General features: G+C 63.4%; 1 protein-coding gene across 1 annotated transcript; it reads right to left on the bottom strand.

The window, feature by feature from the left end:
* Positions 1-71: 71 nt before the first annotated feature.
* Positions 72-25,932, bottom strand: ELN (elastin). Its single transcript, XM_074160878.1, is given in 35 exon segments — positions 72-738; positions 865-915; positions 1,041-1,070; positions 1,291-1,332; positions 1,630-1,656; positions 1,768-1,809; positions 2,258-2,317; positions 2,821-2,862; positions 3,285-3,332; positions 3,517-3,663; positions 3,892-3,945; positions 4,162-4,215; positions 4,258-4,305; positions 4,869-5,186; positions 5,343-5,402; positions 5,484-5,642; positions 8,383-8,433; positions 8,526-8,630; positions 9,590-9,649; positions 9,732-9,815; positions 9,953-9,997; positions 10,312-10,377; positions 10,869-10,910; positions 13,931-14,002; positions 14,211-14,237; positions 14,455-14,526; positions 15,675-15,722; positions 15,808-15,873; positions 15,979-16,035; positions 16,456-16,533; positions 17,151-17,195; positions 18,450-18,482; positions 18,669-18,695; positions 19,145-19,198; positions 25,854-25,932. Coding segments are annotated over 35 exon segments (2,343 nt in total). The 3' UTR covers positions 72-688.
* Positions 25,933-27,874: the final 1,942 nt, after the last annotated feature.

Below are 27,874 nucleotides of genomic sequence, written 5' to 3'. Positions count from 1 at the left end.
CAAGACAACGGGGCAGTGCCACCCGTCACCACTGCGGGGAGGGGGACAGGGACACGGGATGGAGCCAAAGTCCTTTAAAAACTTGTCCTTTATTAGTCTGTCGGAAGCGAGTCCCTCTGTATAGAGCATCCCACCCAGTTATAGCAAAGTGAGTAACATGAAGGGACCAAGCCCCTCCCGCCCGTGGCCCCCCCTGGGCCGGGGGGAGCGCGGGGACTGGGTGGGGGCCCCAAGGCGATGGGGACATCCCCCCCCACGCAGCCCCCCAGCCACTGGGACCCTCTTCCCTCCCTCCCTCCAATGTGAGGTGCCCCTCATCCTGCCCGCCCCGCCTCTGTGGAGTCAGCTCTGGGGCTGGGGCGGGGGGGTGACACCCCAAGACACCCCCCCTCCCCAAATCCCGCAGGGAGTGATAGCACCAAGGGGGACGGCTGCTCCCCGCAGTTTATTCCGCGCTCCCTGCCGGGACGGAGGGGTTGGTTGGAGACAGGCGCTGCCGGAGGCGTGGGGTCCCTCCTGGGAACGTGGGACCGGGGGATGGCCCCGGCATGAAGAAGAAGAAGGGAGGAGGAGGGGGGGGTCCGGAGTTTTGGGGAGGGGGAGGGCTTGTCTCAGCTTTGCTTGGGTTTTACATTCTGGACCATGCAGTAGCACCAAAGTTCATGAGGTCATCAGTGACAGCGGGCGGTTACTTCCGCTTCCTCCCGCAGTACTTCCCTTGTGCGCAGCCCACGCCGCCTGGTGGGAGGGATGCAGAGCATGAGCACCCCCCTGCACCCCCAAACCCCCGGGGCGGGGGGGGGGGTGGCTGGGAGGAAGGCAGGGGGTGCAGGAGCTGGGGGAGGCTCATCCAGCAGCTCTCACCTCTGAAGCCCAGGGCACCGAGGGCTCCTCCGAAGGTCTTGGGGGGCTTCCCTGCAGGGGGGGGAGGCAGAGCGGGGTGAGTGGGACACCCACCCCACTTGGCCACTGGGTGCAGGGGGGATATGGATACCCCACACACACCCCAAAAATGCCCCCCTGGGGGGATGGACACTCACCACCGAATCCCAGCTGGCCGGCGACCCCACCTGAAAGGAGAGCGAAGCCCTCAGCACCCACCGGGCACCCAGGTTGCTCTGCCCCGCACGCCCCCAGCCAAGCACCCCCCGGCTCAGCCTGGTCCTCTGGGTCCCTCCCCACACCGTGGCCATGTCCCCATGCTCCATGGGCTGTGCATGTCCCCGTGAGCGTGCCCGGCACCGAGATGTTCCCCGGGTGCATGCTGAGGCACTGAGCTGGGGATGGTACCTGGAAATATCGGTGACACGCCAAAGCCGGGAACTCCAACCCCTGCGGAAAAAGCAACAGCGAGTGACAGCCTGTGACAGCAGTGCCACCCCAACCCTGCCTGGCTGGGGATGCCCTGGCTGGAGACAACCCCTGCTGGGGACACCCCGGCTCTCTGCAGGGACAGGAGCTGCTGCAAAAGCCCCTGTCCCCGCCATGGCACCCGCATGGCTTTGGGGTGCTCTCCTGGGCAGTGGAGTGCCCAGTGGGGGATGGTAGCAGGGTGGGGACAGCAAGCGGTGACGAGTGTGGCATGGTAGGGGACACGCTCCCACCCCAGCCCCAAACCGCGGCACTCACCTGGCTGCAGCCCCCCAACACCAAAACCTGTGGGATGGGAGAGTCCTGGTGAGGGTGGGGACTGTGGGACCAGGGATGCGGACAGGGATAGGGGTCACCCCTCCAGCCCCGCTGGCTGGAGCAGCCCCTGTTCCTTACCTGGCTTGGGAGGTTTCCCAGCAGCTCCTGGATATAAGATTCCTGCATCAGAGAGGGAGTGTCAGTGCAGCCCTGCCAGGGCTCGCTGCCCCCCGGGCTTCAGCCAGACCCTGCTATGAGCCCAGAAAGTCCCCAGGCAGGGACCTGCATCTCCACATGTTGGGGATATGGTACAGTACCCTCCCCTGTCCTCATGGCATGGGGACCTGCATCTCCCCATGGTGGTGCCATGGCCCTGGGTACCTGCTCGGTGATGGCATTCCTTCCCCGTCACACCCCGGGAGCAGGGCAGGTGGGAGACACAGGATGGGGCACAGGGCACGGTGACAGTGTGGGGTGGGACCATGCCATGGGACCAGGAGGGGACAAAAGCGACCCTGCATCCCATACATCCCCTTTCCTTTTCAGCACTCTGCCAGTATGCTGCTGCCACTCTGCTCCCCACACACAGCCCTGGGGCCCCCCGATGCCACGGGCCAGCATCGCTTACCAGCACCAAGGCCACCGACTCCAAGGCCACCGACTCCAAGGCCACCAACTCCAAGGCCACCTATGACGGGGACCCCAGGTGAGCACCAGTGGGGACGGGCAGTGGGGCAGCATCTGATCCACTCCTTGCCCAGCCCCATGTGTGCCTGTCCTTCCTCAGGCAGCCCCACTCCCTCCATGACCTGGGGGAGCACCCTCTGCCCCCATCCCTCTGGGGAAGCACCCCTCTGCCCGCATCCCTCTGCCTGCATCCCTCTGTGGGAGCATCTCTTTGCCCTCATCCCTCTGCCTGCATCCCTCTGCCTGCATCCCTCTGCCTCCATCCCTCTGCCTGCATCCCTCTCCCCTCATCCCTCTGCCCACATCCCTCTGCGGGAGCATCCCTCTGCCTGCATCCCTCTGCCTGCATCCCTCTGTGGGAGCATCCCTCTGCCTGCATCCCTCTGCCCTCATCCCTCTGCCTGCATCCCTCTGTGGGAGCATCCTTCTACCCGCATCGCTCTGGGGGAGCATCCCTCTGCCCACACATCCTGCCGCCTGGGCTCAGCTCTGGCCAGCACCTACCTGGGATGCCACCGACCCCTGGGACTCCAGCCCCGGGAACACCTGCTAGAGAGAGACCATTAAACACTGTCCCCCCACAGCCCAGCACCCACAGCTCAGGGCACCCCCAGCCAGTGCTCGACCCACAGGGGTGACCCTGACACCTATCCTGGGTGTCTCGAGCACCCATCTCAGCACCCAGAGCAAGAAGACCCGGAGGGGGCTCACCCCCTGCATGACACATTGCTACAGGCAACGCAGAGCAGGAGAAAAATGTCCTCAGCAAGTCCAGTGGAGGGGGTACGGGTGGCACTTTGCACCCATGGGTGACAGCACACCACCTCCCATGCCTGGGCCACCCTCCGCTGGGGCACCAGGGGGCACACAGGGGACATGAAGCAAGGCTAGCACCCCTATGACCAAATGAAGAGGGTGCCCAGTGACGGTCTGAGGTGGACCTGAGGCAGGGTGGCAGAGATACGTACCAAATTTGGGAGGTTTAGCACCAGGTTGCACCCCTACTTGGGGGATGCCTGCAAAGCGAACAAGGACACTGCGGTTAGGACGGTCACCCCTGCACCCCTCCCACGTGCCACTATCCCTCATCGTGCCTGCATCCTCCTCTGCCACCCCTCCACATGGCTCAGTGTCTTGTAGCATCCCTGGCCACTGCTGTCCCCAAGCGGGTCCCTGGCCAGGGTGTGACGAAGCACATACCTGCTCCAGGAAGGATGCCAGGAGCGGGTACCCCCACACCCGGCACCACACCGGGCACGACGCCGACGCCGGGTGTCACTCCTGGCACTCCGGCGACACCGGGCACTGCGCCGGGCACCACACCTGGCACCCCTCCAACCCCAGCACCTGCAGAGAGAGGGGGTGAGGTAGCGAGGGGGTGATCCCTGTGTGATACCCATACACCCAGGGGATGATGTGCCTGGCATGGGGTGCCCATCCCCAAAGCCTCCAGCTCCCCCTGGACCAGTCAGTGCCACGCCAGGGCTGCTGGGGACACCCCAGGTGCCCACTGGGTGGGCAGGGCTGCCTGCTGTGGGCTCACCCATGAGCGATGGCCTTCTCCAGCCGACTCACCGAATTTGGCTGCCTTCGCTGCTGCTTTTGCTGCTGCGGCCGGAGCTCCAACCCCTGGGCGGAGACAGCAAGAGGGGGATCAGTGTCCCTTGTGGGGGGGTCCTCTCCAGCAATGCTGGGCAGACCCCATCTCTCCCACCTCGTCTGCATCCCCCAAGGGATGGCCATGATTTGATGGAGACCACCAAGGTCCTCCTCACGCCTGTCCTGCCCCCAACCTGCCACTGCACCAGCCAGGGTGCCACCACCACCCGCCTTTCTCCTCCTCACCTGGGACACCTCCAACACCAGGGGCCAGGGCACCCACTCCAGGAGCCAAGCCACCTATGCCAGGAGCAAGGCCACCCACGCCAGGAGCTAGAGCACCTACACCAGGAGCCAGGCCACCCACGCCAGGAGCCAGGCCACCTGCTCCTGCAAGGAGAGAGGGAAGGATTGGAGCTTCAGCTCAGGAAGAGAGGTCGTGGAAGGAGCTGGCTGAAAAGACACGGCAGGCTGGGGTGGGCAGATGGATGGATGGATGGATGGATGGATGGATGGATGGATGGATGGATGGATAAGTGGTGAGGTGGATGGTGAGATAGGTGGATGGTGAGATGGGTGGATGGTGAGATGGATGGATGGTGAGACAGATTAATGGATGGAGGTTCAGATGGATGGATAGGTGAATGGACAGATGGATACTGAGGTGGCTGGCTGGCTGGTTGTTTGGATGGGTGAGTAGAAGGGAGGGTGGATGGATGGATGAGGTGTACGGGTGGTGAACCTAGGACTCTCCATGCAGAACCTGGAGAGCACACCCTGACACAGCCAAGACCTCATCCCATATACATCCCAGCAGAGAGCTCATCCCTCGCCCTGACCCACAGGGAACCTGTCCAGTGCTGAGTCTCAGCTCTGATAAGGAGAGCAGCCTGGGGTGGGGAGATGGCAGGAGACAGGACATGTGGGATAACCCTGGAGAGATCCCGGCTTACCGTACTTGGCTGCTTTGGCGGCTGCTTTGGCAGCAGCGGCGGCTGCTGGAGCTCCAACCCCTGGGGGAGAGGGGGTGCATGAGGGGCAGCGATGGGCCATGGTGGCCACACCAGCACCCCTCAGCCGGCACCGCTGGCCTCATCCCAAGCATCCCTTAGACATCATCTCACCTGGTATGCCGCCGGGCACCAGACCGGGCACGCCGACTCCGGGCACACCAACTCCAGGCACACCAACTCCGGGCACACCGACTCCGGGCACGCCGACTCCGGGCACACCGACTCCGGGCACACCGACACCAGGCACACGCCCTGCTCCTGCAGAGGGGTTCAGGAATGTGGCCGAGCAGGCAGGCTCCATAGGCAGCGGTCCCACTCACCTCCCCACCATCCACAGCGCCCAGGGGTGCTCCCCATCCTGCCCATTTGCAAGCCTCCCTCCTCCCTCCCCAGGAAAAGATGATGGTGACTCACCGAATGCCGCGGCTTTCGCTGCAGCCTTTGCCGCGGCCGCTGCGGCGTCTGGGACACCCACTGTGGGGACAGAAGGGAGAGAGTCGGGGGACTGGCGAGGCCAGCAGCACCCCATCGGTTCGTGCCAGCCCATCTGCTCACCTCCGACGCCAGGCACCACGCCAGGAACTCCAGCCACGCCAGGCACACCGGGCACGCCGGGCACACCAGGCACGCCAGGGACACCAGGAACGCCAGGGACACCGGGGACGCCAGGGACACCGGGGACACCAGCAATGCCAGGAACGCCGACGCCAGCTCCTGCAGGCAATGAGAGGGAGAGAAGTTAGATTTCGTTGCAGCAACAGTTGAAAGGTTGGACCTGGTCTGCTCTCATTGTCATGCTGTAGTGAGGAGAAAGCACCCCACCGCCTTGTCCCAGGAGAGATGCACAGAGGTGCAAGGGAGAGAATAGCCCCGTGTCTCCCAGGAGGCCCCAGTGAGGATGGTAAATCTGCTGTTGTAAAAGAGAGGCTGGGAAGTGACCAGCACAGGGGACCACGATGATCCTCATCATCACGGAGCACTCCAGATGATCCTCATCACGGGAGCCTTGCGGCCAAACAGGCCACAGAGGTGAAGTGGCTGGTGGTCCCCAGTAGCTGCCTGGAAGGGCTGGGTGCCCTGGGCACCGGCCAGACTGGGAAGCTGCCCAGGGCAGTGACAGCCTTGACCCGCTGGCACTCCTTAATGCCACAGGGACAAGCATGAGGTCACGTCGGGAAGGGCTGTGTGCCAGAGGGGTTGTCCTCATAGCCCCCTGCTCAGTAAATGCCTGGCACCCAGCACAGAGCACACATCCGTTAACTTGTTACTGCCAAATTTCTCTCTAAATCCCATCCTTCCCTGGGCACACGGTGCGATTTTTGTCTACATCATGTGGAAGAGAAATGGAAGAAATTTCAGCCTCACCTCTGTGCCTGGGAAGATCATGGAGCAGATCCTTCTGGACGCCATGCTTGGGCACATGAGGACAGGGGGATGATTCAGGACAGCCAACATGGCTTTACTAGGGGCAAGTCCTGCCTGACTAACCTAGTGGCCTTCTATGATAAAGTGACTAGGTCAGTAGACAAGGGGCGACCTATGGATGTAATCTATCTGGACTTCTGTAAGGCCTTTGACACGGTTCCTCACAACATCCTGCTTGCCAAATTGGAGGGATACAGATTTGATGGGTGGACAGTTCGGTGGATAAGGAATTGGCTGAATGGTTGCACCCAGAGGGTGGTACTCAATGGCTTTAAGTCCAGATGGAGAGCAGTGACTAGTGGTGTCCCTCAAGGGTCCGTCCTGGGACCAGTACTGTTTAACATTTTTATCAAAGACATAGACAGAGGGATTGAGAGCACCATCAGCAAGTTTGCAGATGACACCAAGGTGTGTGGTGTTGTCGATACACCAGAGGGACGGGATGTCATTCAGAGGGACCTGGACAGGCTGGAGAGGTGGGCCCAGTTGAACCTCATGAGGTTCAACAAAAGCAAGTGCAGGATTCTGCACCTGGGAAGGAACAATCCTCAGTATAAATACAGCCTGGGGGATGAGGCATTAGAAAGCAGCCCTGAGGAAAGGGACTTGGGGGTGCTGATGGACAAGAAGCTGGACATGAGCAGGCAATGTGCTCTCGCAGCCCAAAAGGCCAATCACATCCTGGGCTGCATCAAAAGAAGTGTTGCCAGCAGATCCAGAGAGGTGATTCTGCCACTTTGCTCTGGTGAGACCTCACCTGGAGCGCTGTGTGCAGGTCTGGAGCCCTCAATATAGAAAGGACATGGACCTGATGGAGCGGGTCCAAAGGAGGGCCACCAAAATGATCAGGGGGCTGGAGCACCTCTGCTATGAGGACAGACTGAGGGAGCTGGGGTTGTTTAGCTTGGAGAAAAGGAGGCTCCGGGGAGACCTCATAGAGGCCTTCCAGTACCTGAGGGGGGCTACAGGAAGGCTGGGGAGGGTCTGTTTACAAAGGCCTGCAGCGACAGGACGAGGGGCAATGGTTTTAAGTTGGAGAAGGGGAGATTTAGATTGGATATTAGGAAAAAGCTCTTTACCATGAGGGTGGTGGAACACTGGAACAGGTTGCCCAGGGAGGTGGTTGAGGCCCCTTCCCTTGAGATATTCAAGGTGAAGCTCGACAAGGCCCTGGGCAACCTGGTCTAGTTGGGGGTGTCCCTGCTGAGTGCGGGGAGGTTGGGCTAGATGACCTTTGGAGGTCCCTTCCGGCCTGGACCAATCTATGAATCTATGAATCTATGAAATGGCCAGCAAAGTTTCAGCCCTCAAAGGAAAGCTGCCATTGAGCATGGTTGCTCCCAAGGGACTCCCAGCACTCTACAGTGATGTTGAAGGAGAAAGTCCTGGGACCTGGCCATGTAACCTCTGGCACTGCCTTTTGGAGCAGCACATGGATCCCCCAGCCCTGCGTGGAGCCTCGGGGCCACTTCTGCCTCCCCTCTGTGCCCGGGCTCCCAGCTTCCCCACTGCTTTGCCGTGTCCCTCAACCCCTCTGGACTCCTCCTTGCTGGAGCTCCCTTGGGGCTCGTTATGCCTCCGGGCATCTGGGTCTTGTTAGACCAAGTCAGATGCACCTTCTGGACCCCAGCAGGTTTTTGGAAGGTGGTGACCCTGGGCAGGGGTCCCACCTGGGCAGTGAGGCTGAACCTGCGGGCAACAGACCCTGGGTCAGGTCTGCGGCTGGAAAAACAGAGTTGGTACAAACCCCAAGAATTTAGACAAGGCACGAGTTCAATCTCATCCGTTCACCTCCACAAAGCAGAAACCCCAGCAGGGGAGAAGGTCCTGCCCTGGGGATGAAGCCAAGCCTGGATGCAGCAGCTGGGAGCTGGGCTGGGCACATCCCAACCTGGGATGCTCCCTGGTAATGAGCCATCAGGAGTGATCCCCAGGGGACCCCCGCCTGCCTGCGGACACCCCAAGTGCCACGGGATGAGAGGGTCAGCAGAGGTCCCCTGGGGAGCTCCTTGCACCCCGCAGCACATACCGTATTTAGCTGCCTTTGCTGCTGCCTTTGCTGCTGCCGGCGTCACGACTCCTGGAGACAAGGGAGAGAGGGACCCTCAGCCAACAGCTCCTGTGCTCCCCACAGAGCCGGGCGGTGGGGACAGGGCTCCTGGGAACAGTCACCTGCTACCCCGGGGACACCGCCGACACCGGGCACCAAGCCGGGGACACCACCAACGCCGGGCACGAGGCCTGGGACACCACCAACCCCGGGCACAACTCCTGGACCTGGAAGGAAGCAGAGCAGTCAGATCCGCCCCGCAAAACACCCCCTGCCACTGGTGGTGACACTGACACGGCCTCCCCTCATGCCACAGGAGGCTCCTGGCTTTGAGGTGGGCTCTCCACACCTCCCAAACCAGCTGCTCAGGCGACTTGGTATGCACCTCAGATTGGGATTCCCAGTTCCCTAAGCCAAACCCAAGGAAATGAAGCCCACCCAGCCACCCAGGAGCTTGGGGACCTTCAAGGTCCCCTGAGGCAATGATTGTAAATCCCAGCTGCTCCCAGGGGTAACGCATTTCCTCTGGATGCTCCAATGAGCAGTTGTCTGCTACTCACTTTTCCCTCGCAAAACAGCCAACGAGGGGAGCAGCAAACACGAGATCTGCATCACCAAGTGCATTCCTTCGCTAACGAACGATGGCTCGTTACAGACACCATCTCCCCAGAGACCCTGCCAGAGCCCAGCACAGCAAAATCACATCTCTTATGGAGAAACCATGCACGATGGGGACATACTGCGCCGTGTCGGGCTGCTGCATTGCGAGGTGGCCAGCCAGCCCCTCCAGCCACCGCCAAAAAAAGCTGTTTTTTGTAAACCAGACTTTGCTACACCTAAGCCTGGTTGCCCCAACAAGCTGCTGGAAGCTGTTCCCAAGCGGGTAAAGCCCCTCTGCCGCCCTGGGGGAGGTTTCTCACCTTGCTGCCTTCCACACGCCAAAGCCAATGGCTCAGCAGAGCGGCTTCACCTCACCCCAAGCTCCGGCAAGCAGCCACTGGAGCCGAGGCAGGGTTCTGGGGCTGGGAGAGCACCCCAGGAGCTGGGGCAGGGGGTGGTGGGGCATGAAGGGTGTGGGGATGAAGCCGCACAGCCCCAGCACCAATGCACAGCTCTTCCATGCCCCAAGAGCGAGCCCAGCCCTGCAGGCAGGGGCCGGATCTGTCTGAGACAGCAGGGAACTCACCGAAAGCTCCTGCCTTCGCCGCTGCCTTCGCCGCTGCCGCCGCCGCTGCCGGCCCTCCGACTGCCGGGGTAGTGGGAGAGAGTCAGGGATGTGGGATGCGACCCTCCCCGAGCCCCAGGGCTGAGCCCCATCATCGCCTTACCTCCGACTCCTGGGACAACGCCGACACCGGGTACCACTCCCCCGACCCCTGGGATGGCGCCAGCCCCGGGCAGGACACCGGCTCCTGCCGCAGGGGAGAAGGGGACTGTCAGCTCCGTGATGCAGGGACACAACAGCATTCCCCCTGCCAGCCTGGGAGGGAGGGAGCAGCTGCCCCACTGGGGAGGTAGGTGATGGATGTGCCCATGGAGGGTGACTCACCATATTTTGCTGCTGCTTTTGCCGCTGCTGCCTGTGCTCCGACTCCTGGGGAAGGACATGGGCAGCCGCTGAGGTCTGGAGAGCATTCCCACCTCATTTCCCTCATCCCACAGGGACCCTGGGGACTGGCCCCTCCTGTCAGCATCCTCCCCACTCTCCTTTGAGAGGTGATGCACCCCTCCAGGCTGTCCCTGGGGTGACACTGACACCCTGGGGCCACCCTGACACCCTGGGGCCACCAGACAGCCTGGCAGTGCCCAACATCCTATCCAAGGACCAGCAAAGTGACCAGGATGCCTGGTCCCCCTGCCATGCCCATGCCAGTCACCCACCCTGGGGCTGCCTGGGAAGGAGCGTACCTGTCCCGGTGGGGTACCCTGCCTTTCCTGCCCCGATGCCGGCTCCGATCCCGCCGGGCCCGAAGCCTGCAACCACAAACAGAAAGGCAAAGCCAGGTCAGGCACTGTCCCTAGGAAGGGGGATGAGGCAGACGGAGCAGCTCCCTTGGCCCAAAGGATCTTCCCCCAACCGGCGTCGAGGGATGTAGGGGGGGATGCTGGAGCCAGCACCCCCCCGGGTTGAGATGCCAGTTCAAACATCGCTGCCTGGAGCTGGCGGCGGCTCAGGAGGTGTCCCAGCAAAGAGCCAGCCAGCCGGCCGCTGCCGGAGCCGCCGCGTGCCTGCGGATTAACACCTCCCGGCCCCGCTCTGCGGGACGCCAGGAGAGCTGGGTCACTGCCAGCCGGGTCCACAGGCTTCACAGCAGGGCAAGGCACAGGTCCCCTGAGGGACCACCTCGTCCTGGGAGCGGGATGCCCCTCACACCGCCCCAGGGGTTGGTGGCCACGAGGCCACGGCGGCAGTTGGCAGAGCCACGAGGAGCTACGACCGTGGAGCAAGGGCTACAAGCACTCACCGTAGGGCAGCTTACCAGTGCTGTAGGGCAATCCATAGCCACCTGGAGAGGAGAGAAGGTGGCGGGTTAGCACCTAGCTGCCGGTGGCCGTGCCCCCTCTGCCCCGCGGTGTAGCCCCTCTCTGCCAGCCGGCTGTGTGGCACCGTCCCTTGGGGCTCCTTCCATCGGGATACTAAATCCTCTGGGCTACAATCCCCCCTTGACACAACCTGCCAGGAGATGCTCTTCCACATCACCTTGGAAGCAGTGGCTCCAAAAAGAGCCACTCTCTCTCAGCCCTGTGCCGAGGGCTGTGGTGCCTGAAGCCAGTTTTGCAGGAGCCTCCCGTGACCCCGCTTCGGCGGGGGGTCCCCCGGGAGCCCCGCGGCAAGAGCTGTACCCAGCTGGCTGCGCCACAGCCAGCTCCAAATGAAAGGCTTTAATTGGAATCAGGGCTTGGGAGCCTCCACTGAAACGTGACCTCATTAGGAGGTCGGTGCGAAGGGACGGGGAGGGATTACGAGCGGGAACATCGCGGCCGGGAAAATGTCTCCTTGCGAAAGAGCAGGATCCCACCGCTCGGGACGGCGCGAGGATGCCTGTGACTCGGCGGGGACCGTGCGCTTGGGAGCTGTTAGCACCGAGCTCCCATCAGCGCTGGTGGCGGCCTGAAGAGGGGTGATGGGCCGCCACATCCCCGATGGGGACACCTCGAGCAGCACGTAGGGTGGAGGGTGTCTCACACACACACAGGCAGGGCGGGGATGCGGCTGTCTGTGGCCAGGATGGGATTGCTCATGGCAAAGCATCTCCTTGAGTGCGGGACACCGTCTCCTCCCACCCGCCAGCATGTGGGGACCAGATTTCCCTCCACCCTGCCAGGCTGTCCCATGGTGTCCCACACCAGCACAGGACTGCTGAAAGACAGGCTTTCCAAGCTGTGACACCCATGCCCTGCACTGGGTATCCCCTACCTTGGGGACCCCCCATGCCCATCCTGGGGCACCCCATCAGCACCTCGCTCACCCCAGAGCTGCGGAAGTGTCTGGCACTGGGTGACACACATGGAGGTGACTCCAAGGTTCAAGAGTCCGAGCCTTTGGGTCTCTGAGGGTTTTGCCGGGTCCAAGCCCAGCTCCCCACCACCCCCAGCTGGATGCAAGAGCAGCCCCCACCCCAAGGCTCTGTGTACCCATCCTGGCCAGCACAGGGATGCCATCAGCACCACTGGTGGGGCTCAGGACCCATGGTCACCCTGGCTGGCATGGAAAGCCCATGCCACCCCAGCACAGCTGGGCAGTGGGGAGCAGTCCCCATCCCTACGGCATCAGGTGGGACCCTGATTTCAGCCACAGCTTCAGTTTGAGCCCCCATTGAGCAGGGTGGCCCTGGGGCCACCTCCTGAGTGGGGACAGCACAGAGCAGGAGCTGGCTAGGGCATTTGGAGAAAATCATCCAAAAAGGAGACTTTCCACTGAAAATGTTATTTTCCCTGCTGCCCCCTTGTCCCCTCTTGACCTGAACCTACTGCAGCTGGGACACAGTGCAGGGGACACAGGGATGTGTGACAGTCCCCAGGTCCATCCGCAGCATCAAAGCGAGAGCTTTGACAGCCAGCCCAGTGTGTCCCCACACTCCCAGCCCCAAGCCCTTGGAGGTGACAAGCTGGCATAACCCAGCTCCCCAGGGAGGACTGGGGTGCCAGGCAGCACTCAGCACCTGGAACCACAGCTGGGGACACCACCACTGTCCTGCTGGCCCCCGCAAGAGGCGTGATGCACCGACCGGGCTCCCTGGCCAAAGGGGATGGGTGCCCTCCCCTGGTTTCTTTAATGAAGGCTCCCCATAAAGTGGGTCAGCCGGCAGCGGAGTCCCGTCCGGGCTGCGGGCCACTGGCGGGGCTGGGGCGGGATGGAGCCAGGCACTCGCCGCACCGGGCACCCCATGAAAGGCGGTCTGGGGCCGGGCTGCGGCCGGGAGGCCAGACGGTATCCGATGGCGGCGGGGCCGAGTCGCCCTAACGAGCATAACTCTGCCTCCGCGGGAGGAAGCTGGAGCGGGCCAAGTATTTCTGCTGCCGTTTGCAGCGACGGGCCCCGGCGGGGGGAAGCCGGCAGAGCTGCCGGGGCTGGCTCCCGTGCCGGGGTGGGACCTGCTTCCCGGGAGTGGGCTGCCCCTGCCAAGACCCTCCTGCCTGCAGCAACTTGTTTTGGCGAGTGGGAAAATGCCTGTGGATCTACTCAGTCCCCAGCACCCCAGGGATGGAGGTCCCCAGCCAGACCTGGCTGCCCTCCTCCTCTGGGATGCTCTTGGGACCAGCAGGCTGGCAGCATGGCCCTTGGAGGGTAGCACCCTATACTGGCCGCCTGGCACTGCCCATCCTGCCACTGGCCCTGTGTGGGAACAGCCAGCTGGGCATGGGCAGAGCTGGCACCCGGCACAGGGCTGGGAGATGGAGGTCCCTGGAGCAGCCGAGCCTGGGAAAGGGGTGCTGGGCACCCCCAGGCTTCCCTGGGCTGGGACTGAGCCTCGTCTGGGCAGGCAGTGGGGAGGGACACCTGCCTGGAGCTCCATCCCCACCTCCTGCCTGCTGTTGGTAGCCTTGGGTAGAGCTCCTTGAGACGTGATATTTGGCCTCAGGTGAATGCCCGGCGATGCCCAGCACAACCCAGGAGCCAAAGAAAGCAGATGGTCCATGCAAGGACTGTGCCTCACAGAATCACAGAACCACTAGGAGCCGGCAGGGACAGACTGGGGTGGCCTGGCCCAAAGCATGTCCCCAGAACATGCTCTTTCCTACCTTTCAACAGCTGGAGAGTGGCACAGCATCGTCCTCATGGGCTGGGAGCAAGACCAGCAGCAACATCCAGGCCGTTGCCCATAGGGCTGCGATAGGCAGGGCTGCTGCTGGACTCACGTGCCCAGCGCCCCTTGCTCTGTCCTCCTGTCCCAGGGCCAGCACCAGCACTGCCAGGTCCAGGGGACCCGGGGGGACCACGGCTTGGCCCTGGGAAACGGCGGGTCCGTCTCCTGGCACTGCTGGGGGTCCTTCACCCCCAGCCCCGCTGGCTGTGGCAGCTTACCTGGGAGCTTAGGAGCTTTGATGGGATACCCCAGAGGGACACCGGGCTGCTGACCTCCAAAACCTCCCAGTCCTGCAAAGCCAACAGCAGACTCTCACCTGGAGCCCGCGCCCAGGCTGCCACCAGTCCTTGCAAGAGGGGAGCGCTCCAGGACACCCCGAGAGAGGAGAGCGGGTGGCTTGGGAAGCCCTGAGGTATCTTCTGGCATGGGGAGGCCGTGGCTGTGAGGAACAGGCTTGGGAAGGAAGAGAAGGACGGGCGAGAGAGATGGAACACTCACCGGGGATTCCTGCGAAGGCTCCTGCTCCTAGACAGAAACACAAAGGCAACCACATGAGCCTCGGGGCTGGTCCTCGGGGCCCAAACTAGTCTGCGTGGGCTCAGCCGGAGGTCGGCTTCACTTGGCTGTGACCCCAAATGATGGGTTGAAGCCAGCCCCAGCAGGTTGGGGATGGGGGCAGAGCTGGGGCCAGCCCTGGGCCCACCCTCCACCCCGGTGTCCCCAGGAGATTGAAGGGACCTACCTGGACCTTTTGGCTTGACTCCAGCACCAGTGGGTACCCCAGGCAGCACCCCTACGCCTGGGAAGCGGACACCTGCAGCAGAGACCAGAGGGGCCAGGTGAGCCTGGTGGGACATCGTGGCATCGCTGGTACCCAAGACCCCTGCACCCAGCTCCCAAATCCTCATCACGCGTCTCTGGCTCAGCACGAACCTTCATACCCTGGGACAGGTTACCCTCATTCCCCGGGGGCTCACTGGGACCCCCCATGCCAGCCTCCCTGCACCCCCCCCAGGGCAGAGCTGCCGGGGAAGGGTTTGCCCCAGCCCTGGGGTTCCCTGTGCTTTGGCTGGGGGGGGGGGGGGGGGGGGGCTGTACACGCAGGAGCTCGGGGTGCCTGCAGGCTACATGACTCCCACGAGTGGGTCCCACTGGTGACAGCAAAGCACAGCCCACGCCGTGGTACAGCCAAGCCCGGGCACTGCTCTCTGCCCCAGTGATCCAGTGGCTTGATGCAAGCTGGGACTCTTTGGGGAGTGGGAGGGGGGGGATCCTGCCCACTGACCCCCAGTCCCCCCGGAGCAACAGGCAGCACTTTTGCCGTGCAGTCTTTTGGGCTGGGGTTTGGGGGTTGGGTTTTTTTGGTTTGGGTTTTGTTTTTTTTTTTTCCCTTTTATGAAAAGGGAAAAATGAATGTCTTTCATTATAACTCACGCATTTTCAGACATGGAAAAGACATTCCTGACCAGCAACACACTTCTCCTTCTGACAATGTCGAAACATCTTGTTTTCACAAGTTTTCCTCCCCCAAATTACTTTGCAGTGAGGAATTCCTCTCCCCCCCCCACCCCCCGGCCACCTCCTCCCCCTCCTTCCCACGCCGCCTTTGGCTGGGCAAGCCGGCCCTGGCGTGGTCCGTGCCAGCTCCTCTCCCGCTGCCGATGCCGCCTGCTCCCACAGAGCTTGGCACCAGACCCCCGGAGACGCCGGGTCCCCCCAGCCTTTGGCAGGGTGGAAATGTCGCTACGGCCCCAGCAAAAGGGTTTGGAAACCGCAGGCAGCAGGGATGGGGCAGGCAGGGAATTAGGCAGGCGGGCAGCACCCAGCCTTATACAGGGCGGGCAGGGGAGTTAAAATGTGTTAAAATGCCCAGGGTGCAGCTGGCCACAAGGCTACCGACTCAAACCGGGGTGCTGGCACTGGGTGGGGACCCTCTCGGAGGCTGGGGTGCTGCTGGCTCACCTGCACCGGGGAGCACGCCGCCCGGGAAAGCTCCAGGAATCCCAGCGCCTGCCGGGTGAGAGAAAGGCAGGGATGAGCACCCGGCTGGAACCGTCCCCCGCCCCGGCCCCCGGCTTTGGGGCCGCGCACCTACCTGGTACTTTGGGGGGTTTCCCTGCCGCGCCAACCCCGGGCTGCACCCCGCCCGGTACCACCGCACCTGCAGGCAGCAGAGACCCCCTGAGCCCCCGGCACCGGCTCCTGCCCACCCTGGCAGGCACGGGGACAAGGCTGGGCTATGCTGGGGACGAGGGGCATTTCCTACCTGTGGAGACCCCCAGGCCAGGACCACCGACTCCTGGCACACCACCAATGCCAGCACCTGGGGGCATTGGGAATAGGAGTGTACCAGTGTGAGATGCCACCACTGAGCTACAGGTGGCCAGAGTGGTGACAAAGGAAGGGACAAGCTCAGGATGGCTCTTGGGGGGCAAAGGGGACACCCTGAGGCAGTACCAGGGATGGGTCCCCCAAACCTGGGCACGGGGATCAGGCAGCTCGGTGCTCTCCACTCCTGGGGGCTCAGGTTTGGCCAATGCCCCTTTCCCGGCACACTAAGACGTGCCGGGGTCCCTCCGAATTGTCGAGGGCAGCACCTCCCGCTTGCACCCCCCCAGCTCCAGGGGAAAAGCTCTCCTAACCCAGGTTCCCAGGGGACACCAGGAGTCCCCGGGGGCTGCCTGAGCCCCCGCGTTGCCTTGTTGCCTGGCCCAGCATGGCATCGGTCACCCCCAGCACTCACCAGCTTTCGCAGCAGCCTTGAGCGCAGCAGCAGCGGCAGCACCTGGGAAGACGCCCCCGGGAAAGAGACCTGCAGCACCTGCCGGGAGGAGAAAAACTACCCTGAGCCTCCCCAAAAAAGCAGCTGGCAAAAAGACGTCATGACCTCCATGCCGGCCCCGGTGGGCACAGGGGGTGGGGAGCCATGGGGGGCTGCGCGGCGGTGCCGGGGGGCTGGCGTTAGGCTGGGCAAGGCGGTGGTTAGCGGGCACTGCCCTGTCCTGCACTGGCTTCTCCCTGTGTCCCCCCCAGATACCTTCTCCCACCCGTCACCCGCCGTGCCAACACCAGCCAGGGCACCCTGCGGTGTCACCGGCTGCTGAGAACTCTGGGGTCCCCTGTGTCCCTGGGCAGGCTGGCAGGACACGTGCTGGCAGTGTCCCTCTGCTGCAGACCCCCAGGTCCCTCCTCGCCTATCGCTGCTTGGGGTCACCCAGCCACATGTGATACCATGATGTTGGGGACCACAGGGGTGCTTGGTGGTGGCTGCCAGTCTCTCAGGTCTGGGAAGGGTGCCCGGCCCAGGTGGGACACACCAGGCAGGCTTCGGAGAGCACCCGGTGGGGACAAACCATGTGCTGTCCCAAGGTGGGTCTCTGGGGACATTGCCCCATGGGACAAAGTCTGGAGGAGGGGTGGCCGGTGGTCCGTGCTCACCTGGCTGCAGGCCAAGTGGGCCGAGTCCCCCAAGTCCTCCGACCCCTGGAAAGAGAAGTGGGGTGAGGTCGGGGGGGGACGGCCAGGGGCCAGAGGAACAGGAGCATCCCCCCTTGCACCATCCCTGTAGGATGGGAGGATGCCCCAAGGATGGGCACAGGGACGGGTGACGAACATGCCCGCCAGCATCCGGGTCCCCCATCCTGTCCCTTTCTGCCTCACCCGCCTCCCACCCTGCCAGGCCACGAGGGGACGGAGCCGAAATGTTTATGGCTGAAGGAATGAGTCCCTCCGGCTCCGGCCAGCGCTGCCTTCCAACATCTGGGGCTAATCAGCCCTCGCTCCCTCCAGGCGCAAATTCCACTGCCTTTGGCTCAGGGCGCGGACACCGCTCCGGCTGGGGCTTCACGGCCGCGCCGCGTTTGGTTTTAATTATGCCGAAATAAAGGGCCTTGTTTTTCTTTCCACGAGCTGAAATCTGAGTAAACGGAGGTTGCCGGCCCCCGCCTCGGGCTGGCGCTCCCGCCGCGCAGACGGATTGGCTCGGGGGACAGGGGGGGTGCAGTGTGTCCCTGCCCTGGGGCACAGCGGGTACCCCTGGGGCGGGCAGGGAGGGGAGACCTGGGTCTCCCTCTAAAAGAGCATCTCTCTCTGAGCTTCCATGCCACCGGGCATCTCCGCTGGCAGCAGGTTTTCCCCCTGCACATTCGGTCCCTGCTGCCCCAGCACCTCCCAGCTGTACCCAGAACCTCCCCACCATGCCCCAGGCTCAGTGCCCTGGGGCTGTGCATCTTCCTGCCATCATCTCATCTCTCTCCTGGTGATGCCCCCTCTCTCCCCTTCATTTCTACGCCAGACAAGCCCCAGCGTGGGCTGCAGAAGCTGCTCAGCCACGAAGGCAGGTGGAGGTGGTGCCAGCTTCCCGCGGGCACGGGCTCCTGGCAGGGCTGAGCAAGCGTTGCCCAGCTTGGCATCTTCCCGAGGAGCTTTGGCACAGGTTTGCAGGCAGCAAAGCACCCCAAAAGGGGAGTCCGTGGGGGCTGGAGGGGAGAGGGCAGAGCGCCGAAGCTGGGGGATGAGGAAGGAAGGCTCCCTTGTGGCTATGGGGGCTCAGGGGGGGTTAGTGTGGCAGGGCAGGGCGCAAAGTGCTGGCTGCTGCATGGCTGGGCCATGGGGGTGACCAGGGTAGAGGGTTCCCCTTGGCCACATGGGAGAAACATGAGGGCAACAGAGGGTGGGACATATCCCAGCCACTGGCATGGCCAGAGATGGTGGAAGAGCCAAGGAAAGACGTCTTACCTGGTTTGAGAGGTTTTCCTCCAGCCCCGAGTCCTAGGGGAGAGCGAGGGGAGAGGCGTCAGAGCCATCCTTCCTCTGAGTATCCCCTGAGGCGGGGACACTGTGCAGGACAGGGCCAGTCTCATGGCAGCCCTCCTGCTCACCACAAGGCAGCTCTGCTGGGGATTCTGCCCCCCTCCCTGTCCTGCACCCCCTGGGCAAAGGGGTCCCAGCACTCACCTGCTCCCAAACCTCCAACTCCAGCACCTGGAAGCAACAGTACAGTCTTAGCACCCATTGCTGTGAGCACCCACCACCCACCCATGCCAGGCTCCTGGGGATCCATGAGGAGGCAGAGAGGCTCACAGGGGTGCAAGGGGATGGGACATCCCAGAGGGGATGTCCCCAAGCTTTTGGCTGAAACACTGGGGACAGGCTGTGACTTCTGAGCACCTCCCATGGCCAGGGTGTAGGTGCCAGCCCTGGGCTAGTGACCCCCAGGGTAAACCTGGCACTGCCACCCACTCCTGTCCCCATGCTGTGGGTCTGGCGCTGTGGCAGCCACCCAGGGCTGAGCGGCCAGACAGGGTGTCCCCATGTCCCCTGATCCTGGCTGGCAGGTTCCCAGCCCTCCGTGCTGGCTCAGAGGTACCTGGGGACCCCGTCCCTGTGTGCAGGGTGATGCCCCCCCTGCAATGCTGCCTGAACCCCCTTACCTGGGAAAAAGCCTGCTCCTGGGACTCCCCCTCCCGGGATAGCACCAGGGACCCCTGCAAAAGGAGAGACCCTTGTTAAAATCCCCCAGGGACCCATGTGTATCCAGCAGGTCGGGGTGGGGGCCACATCCTGGGACAGGGAGCTGCTCCCCGCAGAGGAGCTGGGATGTAGAGTCCTGGGGCGGGGGCTCAAAGGCAGGTCCCACCTCAGTTTTCCCAGTGTGACACTGGTGACAGGGCTTGGAGGTGCCCCAACTGGGAACTGGAGAGGGCATCTGGGTGGGGGTGTCAGCAGGAGTTGGTCCTGCATGGAAGGGAGGGAGGGATATGGGGCTGGCACAGAGCAGGTGGGGCTGGTGCCCAGCTCTGCTTCCCCAAACCTGTCCTGTGCCACAGCCAAAGTTGTCTCCATCACCTCCAGCTTCACATGGCTCTGGGGACTCAGGGGAGGGGGTGAGGCTGTCCCAGTTCATCCCCGCAGCCCATGCTGGTCCCAGTCAAGCCTGAGCATGCTGGGCTGTGGCTGCTCCCTGCCCACGCTGCCTGCCCTGCCTGATGAGCTGCCAGCAGGAAGACCCAGCTCAGGCCAGCAGGACTGGGGTGTTGGACTGGGGGGGACAGTGCTGAGACCCATCAAACCACCTGCATCCCTCTGCCCGACTCTGTGAAGCTGAGATAAGCGGCCAAGTCCCCCCGCTTTCCAGGGCATCGTGCTCAGAGGTTGTGCTCAGACAGGGTTTTTTGGCTGGTTTGGACCCTGGCAAAGGTCTGTCACCCACAGGCCACCAGGCCGCCATCCCCTGGGTGTTCCCCCCTGCTCCATCAAGGCCACGGGTGGGGTGGGGGCTTCCAGGGGGGTTGATGGCACAAGGAGGCCATAACGCAGAGGGATGCTCCGCTTTGTCTGGAGCATGGTTTTGGCACCGGGGGGGTTGTTAGGGGGTTTGCAGATGGGTGGCAGGGCTTGCAGTGAGGGTGGCAGTAGGATTTGGGGATTGCTGGGGGCAAGTGCAGGGCTGCCGTGGCCAGCGCCCCTGTGGCAAGCTGTACCCAGCTCCCCTGCCTGCTCTGGGCAGAGGGGATTAAGTTCAGCTTGGACGGGCACTGGGGACCCTGCAGTGGCATGGCTGGGACCTGAGGACCTGCTGTCCTGCTCTGAGGTTGCAGTGTCCTCCTCAGCCACCCGGCCAGGGTTGGGGGGACCCGGCACCCCCAGGAACAGGCTGCATGGTAGCCAGGGGCTGGGCACGGTAGTCAGTGCAGGCAGGTGGCAGGCAGGTGGCAGAGCTGGCATACCATGGCGGGGGGGCACATTGTGCTGCTCATCTCTTCTCCATCCCAGATGTGGTGCAAACTCTGTGGTTCCCCCCTCCTTGTGCCCCATAGCCCCTCACTGTGTCCCATAGCCCCCCACTTCACCCCAACAGCTGCCTGCTACACCGTGGCAGGAATGAGGGTGTCCCCTGGGCCCTGCTCATGTGTGTCCCCAACCACCCAGGGCACCTGGGATGGCCCCCCACCCCTGCCACACAGAGAGACCGGGCACCAGGGTGCACCCACAAGTCTGTCAGGACACACTCGCATGCAAGAGGGGTGTCAGGCTGTGTGTGCACAGGAGATGGCGGGACACACGCACTGGCAGGACACACACCCACAGACCCACTGGGACACACGGGCAGCCGGAGGACCCGTGCCAGGACCCGTCACGCAGCCCCCACGTGCCCCAGCGATGCCAAAGAGCGGGGCTCACCCCTGTGCCCCCCAAAACCATCTCTCAGGGCCCTGCCAGCGCCAGGGGCCGAATCCAGCCCTGGAGCAGCTGATGTCCCTTGGAGTGAAGGGGACACGTGCTCAGCCGTCGCCCCGGCCAGCCGGCTCACCCCTCTGGCACGGCACAGCCCGGCCCGGCTGCCGGCCAGGGCTTTACAGAGCGGCTCCTTTTCCCGGCACATTCCCCCGCCCAACCCCCCCAGCTTGGAAAAACAAATCCCAACTTCTTGCCTGTTTCCAAACAAACTCCCAGCGTCCACACATCGCCCGTCCTCCCCCACCCACCCTGCTGGGAGGGGACGCCCCACCAGTGCCGGGAGTGGGAGTCAGTGGGATGGCCAGGGTCCGGCTGGCGACCCCTGTACCTGGGGCTGGTGACTGTCCCCCATCAAGCAGGAGGGTCCCTGCTTTGCTCAGCCCCTGTGGTGCCCCCCCAGCCTCAGCCCCCCATGGCCAGGCAAGGTCCCCAGTGCTGGGGTGATGCTGGGCATCCCGGGGACCCAGGCTGAGCTCCCCTACACCTCTGTCCCCTTGTGCCAGTGCTGCCTGGCAGAGACCCCCCCCTGGCGAAGGTGGGACAAAGCAGGATGGCTCCCAGCCTCCCTGGGGTGTGTGGGGACTCTAGGAATGTCCAGGGGACACCTGGACATGGCTGCCATACTCAGCCCTTCATTGTTGTCACCCTCCTGGGTGTTGCGGCACCTGGCAGGGGAGTCCTCCTGTGGTGCCACTGCTGCTGTCCCCTCCCCAGGCACCCCCCAGACACCATCGCAGGGCCAAGGCGCTGTGCCCATCCTGCACTTTTTACAGGATTACAGGGGATGTGCCATCTCATCGACCATCTCCATGCCCAGATCAGGAGGCAGAGGGGGGTCACCAGCCTGGGCAGGAGGCGGGGCGGCCGGGGGGCAGTGGGATGGCCAGGATGCTGCATGGCTTTGGGGAGCCAAGGCTTTCACTCAGGAGCATCGTAGGAGGCTGGTCCTCCTTGTTGCTCTCCCTGGCCAGCTCTGATGCCCAACATGCCCAGCTCTGCACTTCTCTTCAAACTCTTTTACAAGCTGCCTTGGCACTGGGAGAGCCAGGCTCATCCCAGTGGGAAGGCAGTGCCTGCTGTGGGGCTGCTGGAGGGCATGGGGATCTCTGACCCATTCGGCTCCCTGGCTGAGGACCAGCCTGGAGCAGCCAAATCCACTCCAGCATCACCAGTCCCACTCATGGGCAGCATGGCTGTGGTTTGGGTGCTGACAGCAGCCCACGTGCCTGGCACCAGCCACACCGTGGGCTCTACAAGGCCACACGGGGCTACGGGAATCGCTCTCCAACCAGTCACTGACCTCCCCCAGCCCTCTCCATCCTCAGCCTCAGGGGCAGAACCCCATAGCCCAGCTCGGGATCCGCTCCCCAATATGGCATGCCCCCCCTTTGACCTCTCCATCCCGCATTCCCTTGGCACATCGGGGAAGGGAAAACTGAGTCACCAGCCTCCCAGGGCTGCAGGAGCCCTGTGCTGCCTCTGCCCCTGCTCCGAGCCTGCCAGGACTCCGGGAAGGGGGGATTCTCCTGACTCCCAGCTTTTCTCCTGGGCTGGGGCTGTCTGTAAGCCCACAGAGCACGGGGCTGGCCCCCAGCACCCTCCAGGGATGTCTTCTCAAGCCAGGGGCAGGAGAGTTTGCATCCTATGGTAGGGTTTGACTCCTAGAGGTGCTCAGGTGTGGAGTCTTGTTTATGGAAACGGGACTTTTTCTTCCATAGCTCTGTACCCCAGGTCACTGTTTGCAATATCCACACTGTTCCATTACCTGTGCTGTTTCTGATTGACCTCTGTATGTACCATCCACACCATTTCTACCTGCACCACTGCTTGCAGCTTTCTTTACAAGCCAGAAATACAGATGTTTTCCCTATTTGACAGCTTTTGAGACCGAGACCAGGACCCACCACAGGACATGAGCCCACTCCCTCGCCGGGTGGCCCAACCTTGGACCTCACCGCCTCCCCGCACCCGTGGGCGACTGCTGCTGGAGGAACCTCAGTGCGTAACCACTGCAGATAATTCCCCTCTTCCCTCACGCCGCTGTTTGCTTTTTCTTGGGAGAATTGGTTTTGGAAACATGCAGTCTCCAAGCAACTTTGAAGCCATGTTGCATCCCAGCTCGAGCTCACTGGTAGCAGCTCGAGGCGGGGGGGAGTAGGGGGGCTGCTGGCTGTAGCCTGGCTCCTCTCCAGCCCCCCAAGGCTTCAGCTTTCATCTCTGAGCGCTGGCGGACGAGCTGCACCCTGCAAGCTGTTTGCGGAGGGAGCAGTTCCAGCAGGTCAGTGCCTTGGGGAGGTACCCAGCTGGGAAGGGGAGATGCCATCCCAGCCCCACAACTGCCCCAGGGGCACCCTGGGGACTCTGGGTGTCCTCGAGAGGTCTCCTTGGTGCCCAGGCGGGGATGCCAGCACAGCCGGTGCCAGCCTCCCTGCAGCCACCCCAGCTGCACCCCCAGGGTTCCAAAGCCTGCAGGGCTGGGACCACCCCAGGGTCCCTTTTATCCCCTCTCTGAGGGTGTCATTTTTAGGGGACCCCCTGTGGTCCAGCACGGGAAGCAGTGAGGGATGGATGGAGGCACTGAGAGATGGATGCCCGTCACCAGACACTGGGACATGCCACACTTGGCACCTTTTAGTGAAACATACGGCAGCTTCCCCAGGCAGTGGCCTGGATCTGGCCGTGCACATCCTCACAGTGCCCAGTACAACCCTGCTCCCCCCGGGGGGTGCAGAGCAGCAGGGGCTGATCCCGACCCTCTGCCAGGAGCTTTCCAAGTACCACCAGCTGCTGCAAGCTCGGGGCTCAGCCCCTGGGCACAGGCACTGCTCTGACGGGGACAGTCTCTATGTTCTCCCTCAATCCTGGGGTCCCTCAAGGGTCCCTTTGCTGCCGGGCTGGTCTGGAGCTGCACCGGCAGTGGGTGCTGTTGGATGCTGCCCTGAGCCCTCTCCAGGTGGGTGTACCCCGCAGCACCCTGGCATCCCCCCCCCAGCCTATGCCACTGGCCATGCCTCTGTCCAAGCTCCATCCCCGAGGGCTGGCAGTGCAGGGAGCATGGCTGAGCCTGCCTGGTGCCACACAGCACACCAGGCTGCAGAGACACCCATCACTCCTCCATGGGGAAGTGCTCCCTGGTGTTCCCATCAGCACTGGGACCACCTCCAGGGCCAGGGCCACCTCCTCTATAAGCTGCTTCCTAAACCAGCAAACACCCCTGGAGATTGAGCCGGAGACTGGAGTGGGGCCAACAGACCCAACTGCTCAGGAAAAGGTTACAAGATCCCACCCCAGGGCCAAAGTCCTCCCGAGACTGTCCCAGTTGGCCACTGCTTGACAGCTAGGGAGCAAAGCCACCGCAGTTCAGCAAGACAGTGCAGAGCATCACTGCCGGGGACGGAGGGTGCCCAGGACTGAGCTGTATCCCATCAGGGGTGGTATCTTGGCCCCGAGCTGTGGCTGCCCAGGATCAGGCACTTACAGCAGCTCAGCTTTCCAGCTTGGCACCGCTCCGGAGACATGCTGCCAGAGGCCACCATGCCAGAGCAGAGCAAGGAGCTGCAGGGCACTGGCAGATGATGCTGCCAAGAGCAGCCTCGAGGACTCTGCCCTGGGCAAGGAGTGGCCCAGCCAGCAGCTGCCCACTGCCAGCCACAGCCCTGGCACTGCCCTCCGCTGCCCACAGGATCCTGCCCTCTCCCCTCCTCTGGTCCTCGCTCTTTGGTGGCCGAGAAGCCCCATGCAATGTCTCTGGCACCTGCCCCACTGCTGATGCAGGCTCTGCCCATTACACACTTTCCATGGGACAACCACCGCCTGGCTCTCCAGAGGTGGCTGTCCCATTCCCGACCTCGTCATCCCCACCTTGCAGTCCTTTGCCCAGTTTGTCCCTTGCAGCCAGTTACAAACGTGTGCCCAGGGCCGCTCCCCCCCCTCCATGCATGCTCATGGCCTGGCCACCAGACACGAGAGCCTTCCCATGGGCAGGCACCTGCAGCACTGGCCACCTCCAGCTTGGTCACACGCCACCGTGGGACCTCACTGCCGCGCCGGCTCTCGCCTCCCTGTCCCAGCAGCGGGTTTGCTGCACGTGTGTGTCTGCGTGTGACGGGGGTGTCACGCAGCCCCCCGCTGCTGCCCGGCCAGGGACCAGCCAGCAAGCCATGACGCCGGGGGACGGACCAGGCGCTGGGGACACAAGTGCAAGGAGGACAGCGCGAGGGCCACCCCAGGCACCCAGAGCCGGCCATTCGGGCGGGTCGAGCTGCTCCACGGGCTGCGTTACAGCCACACACTGCGCAGCAGCTTGCACACAGAGACTGCAGGATGCACACACACACCCCCCCCACTGGCCCCCCGGCTCACCCCACCATCACACGCGGGGTGACTGGTGCCAGCTCCCCCAGCCCCTCACAATCACAGTCCCCGTGGGCACTTGGTAGCCACCCCCTGCTGCTCTGCCCTGTGCCCTGCCTACATCTCCCCAAGCCTCTCGTGTCCCCATGCCTCTCATGTCCCCGAGCCTCTCTCCTGGGTGCAGCACCTCGAACCTCCCCCCAACAAGTGCTTCGCACAGCAGCGCCATTCCCAGACTGCCTTGTGTCACCCCCCTCAGGGACATCCCACCCCACCCGGACATGGCATATGCCACCCACTGGGTTGGGGGGCAAAAAAGCCTTCTGTGGAGGTGGCACCCAGGGAGGCTGCCCTCCCACCCTCCAGGATGTCTCCAAGGCAGGGCAAGGGGGTTGCCTGTCCCTGCTCGGGGACACGCAGCCGGGGCAGGCGTGGGGCTGCCCGGGGGGCTGATGGGGGGGGCAGCAGCCGAGCCCCGGTGCCCGTGGAGGGTCCCTGCAGAGCTGGGGCAAAGCAGGGCTATGGGGAAGGAGCCTTTTCTTTCCTTACCTCCTTGCTGAGAAGCCGGGAGGATGGAGAAGAGGAGGAGGACTCCGGGAAGGAGGGGTGCAGCTGCCTGCCTTGCCATCTCTTGAAGCAATGCCCCCGTGCTCCCGCAGGCAGTGTGTTTTATCCCAGAGCTGCTTAATTGTTGCTTCCAAGGATGCGAGGGGAAGGAGGGGGGGGGGGGGGGGGGGGGGGGAAGGAGGGGGGGCGGTTGGAAGGAGGGAGGGGAAAAGGAGAGGGAGAAGGGGGGGGGAGAGGCACAGGACACTACGTCATGAGGAAAGGGCAAACACACACAAGCCGCTCCAGCCGATTGGGCTGGCTGGTTGGTTTGGGTTTGGTTTTTTTTTTTTTCCCTTTTCCCCTTTTTTTTATTTTTTTTTTTTAATTCCTCTCCCTCGCTGCTCTCTCCAATCCGGGCGCGCCTCTGCCAAAAAAGCTGGGAGGGGGAGTAGCTGCCAAGGCAGCCCTGGGCGGGGGGGTACGGGGGACAGGGGAGGGCTGCGCCCACCCCGATGGGCCACCTCGTCACCGGGTGGCACCGGGAGAGGGGGGTGTCATGCGCCGGGTGGCGCCGGAGGGGTCTCGCGTCCCGGGTGGCACCGGGCGGATGACGGGGGGAGAGGGGAGCCGTTGGGGACCAGCTGAGTAAGGGGATGGGGGGTCCGGGGGTGCAAGGGGGCTGTCAAGCGAGGAGCCGTGGGGTGCGGGGAGGGTTCAAGGGACGGGAGCCGGCCCGGGGGCGGCCCCGGTGCCCGTCTGCGGCGGGGCACCCCCGGCGGTGGCCGTTAGGTGGCGGGCGCGGGGTGTCCGGCCGGCGGCGGGAGGGCGAAACCAGGCAGTTTGCAGAAAAATTCTCTGCTTGGACCCGGGAGCGGTGCCCCCCTCCCCGGCCCCGGGGTGTCCTGGGGACACTCAGCGCCCAGACCGGGCTGGCCGTGGCTAGTGGTGGCCACGGCGTCCCCCAGCCACCTCCAGAGCCCGGGGCCGGGGGGGTTTCTTGCAGCTCAGCTGGGCTACTCCCCTCTTTCCAGCCCCAGTTCATTCGGGGCCACCCGAGCTCCGGCCCCCCCATCAGCTCTGAGTGCAACCCCAGGAACCGCGTGTCCCCGCTGGCCACCTCCTCCCCCTTCTTATGGGGCGTCTCTGGGCAAGTGTTGGGGAGCAGCTGGGGCAGGCAGAGAGTTAAACTGGGGGGCGGTGGGGGGGGGGGAGAGAGAGCAAGGAGAGCAAAATACCCCTCTCCCTGCAGCCCACAGCACTGGCCATGCTCGAGAGCTGCGTCTCTGCAGGTTCCCCTCTTCACCAGGAGCTCTCATCCTGGTACCCGACTCCCCCCGAGAGCCCCAATCCACATCCCAGGGAGTGAGAGCACGTGCAAGGAAATGTCCTGTCTGCACCCCCTTCTCGCGGGGCTCCCCAAAAGCAGCCTCCCTCCGCCTCATTCCCTGCACTCCTTACACGGCTGCGGAAATTGGCAGCAAATTATCAGCAAATCCACCCGGTTCCTCTCCGCCTGCGAGAGGTGCGAAGTCCCAAACCTGGACGCCCACTTAAAGAAGTGTGAGCTAAGTCCACGCTCAGGATGGTCCCTCCGGAGCCCGGCTGTCTGGCTTATCTCAGCTCCCACTTTATTTTAGGGAAGGTGCTGATGGCTACAGCCGCAGGAAATCCGGGAGGTGGAAATTACGGGGCATTTTGCCCTCCACACCCAGCGCTGGGACACGTCAAGGAGATGGGGGTGACGACTGTGCAGGCGTCACCGGCCCCTCTGTGAGCTTTGCATAGATGTTGATTTTCAATTCACCTGCATCCTTGTGAAAGGCTGGGGGGCACGGAGCACCCCGCGGTGTGGAGAGGGGGTGAGCATCGGCAGGGGCAGAGCGGCCGTTGGTGCCGAGTGATGTAATGCTTGAGCAAAACCACACGCGGTTGTTAAACACGAGCTCGCTGCTCAGAGGAGCGACACGAGAGTGGATGGATGCGGGGACGAGCAGCTTTGCGGCGGTTCCAGCAGCCTCAGG

The sequence above is a fragment of the Numenius arquata genome, chromosome 18, assembly GCF_964106895.1.
Source record: "Numenius arquata chromosome 18, bNumArq3.hap1.1, whole genome shotgun sequence".
NCBI lineage: Eukaryota > Metazoa > Chordata > Aves > Charadriiformes > Scolopacidae > Numenius > Numenius arquata.
The sequence above is the reverse complement of the archived record's forward strand: the minus strand, read 5'-3'. Positions and strand labels throughout refer to the sequence as shown.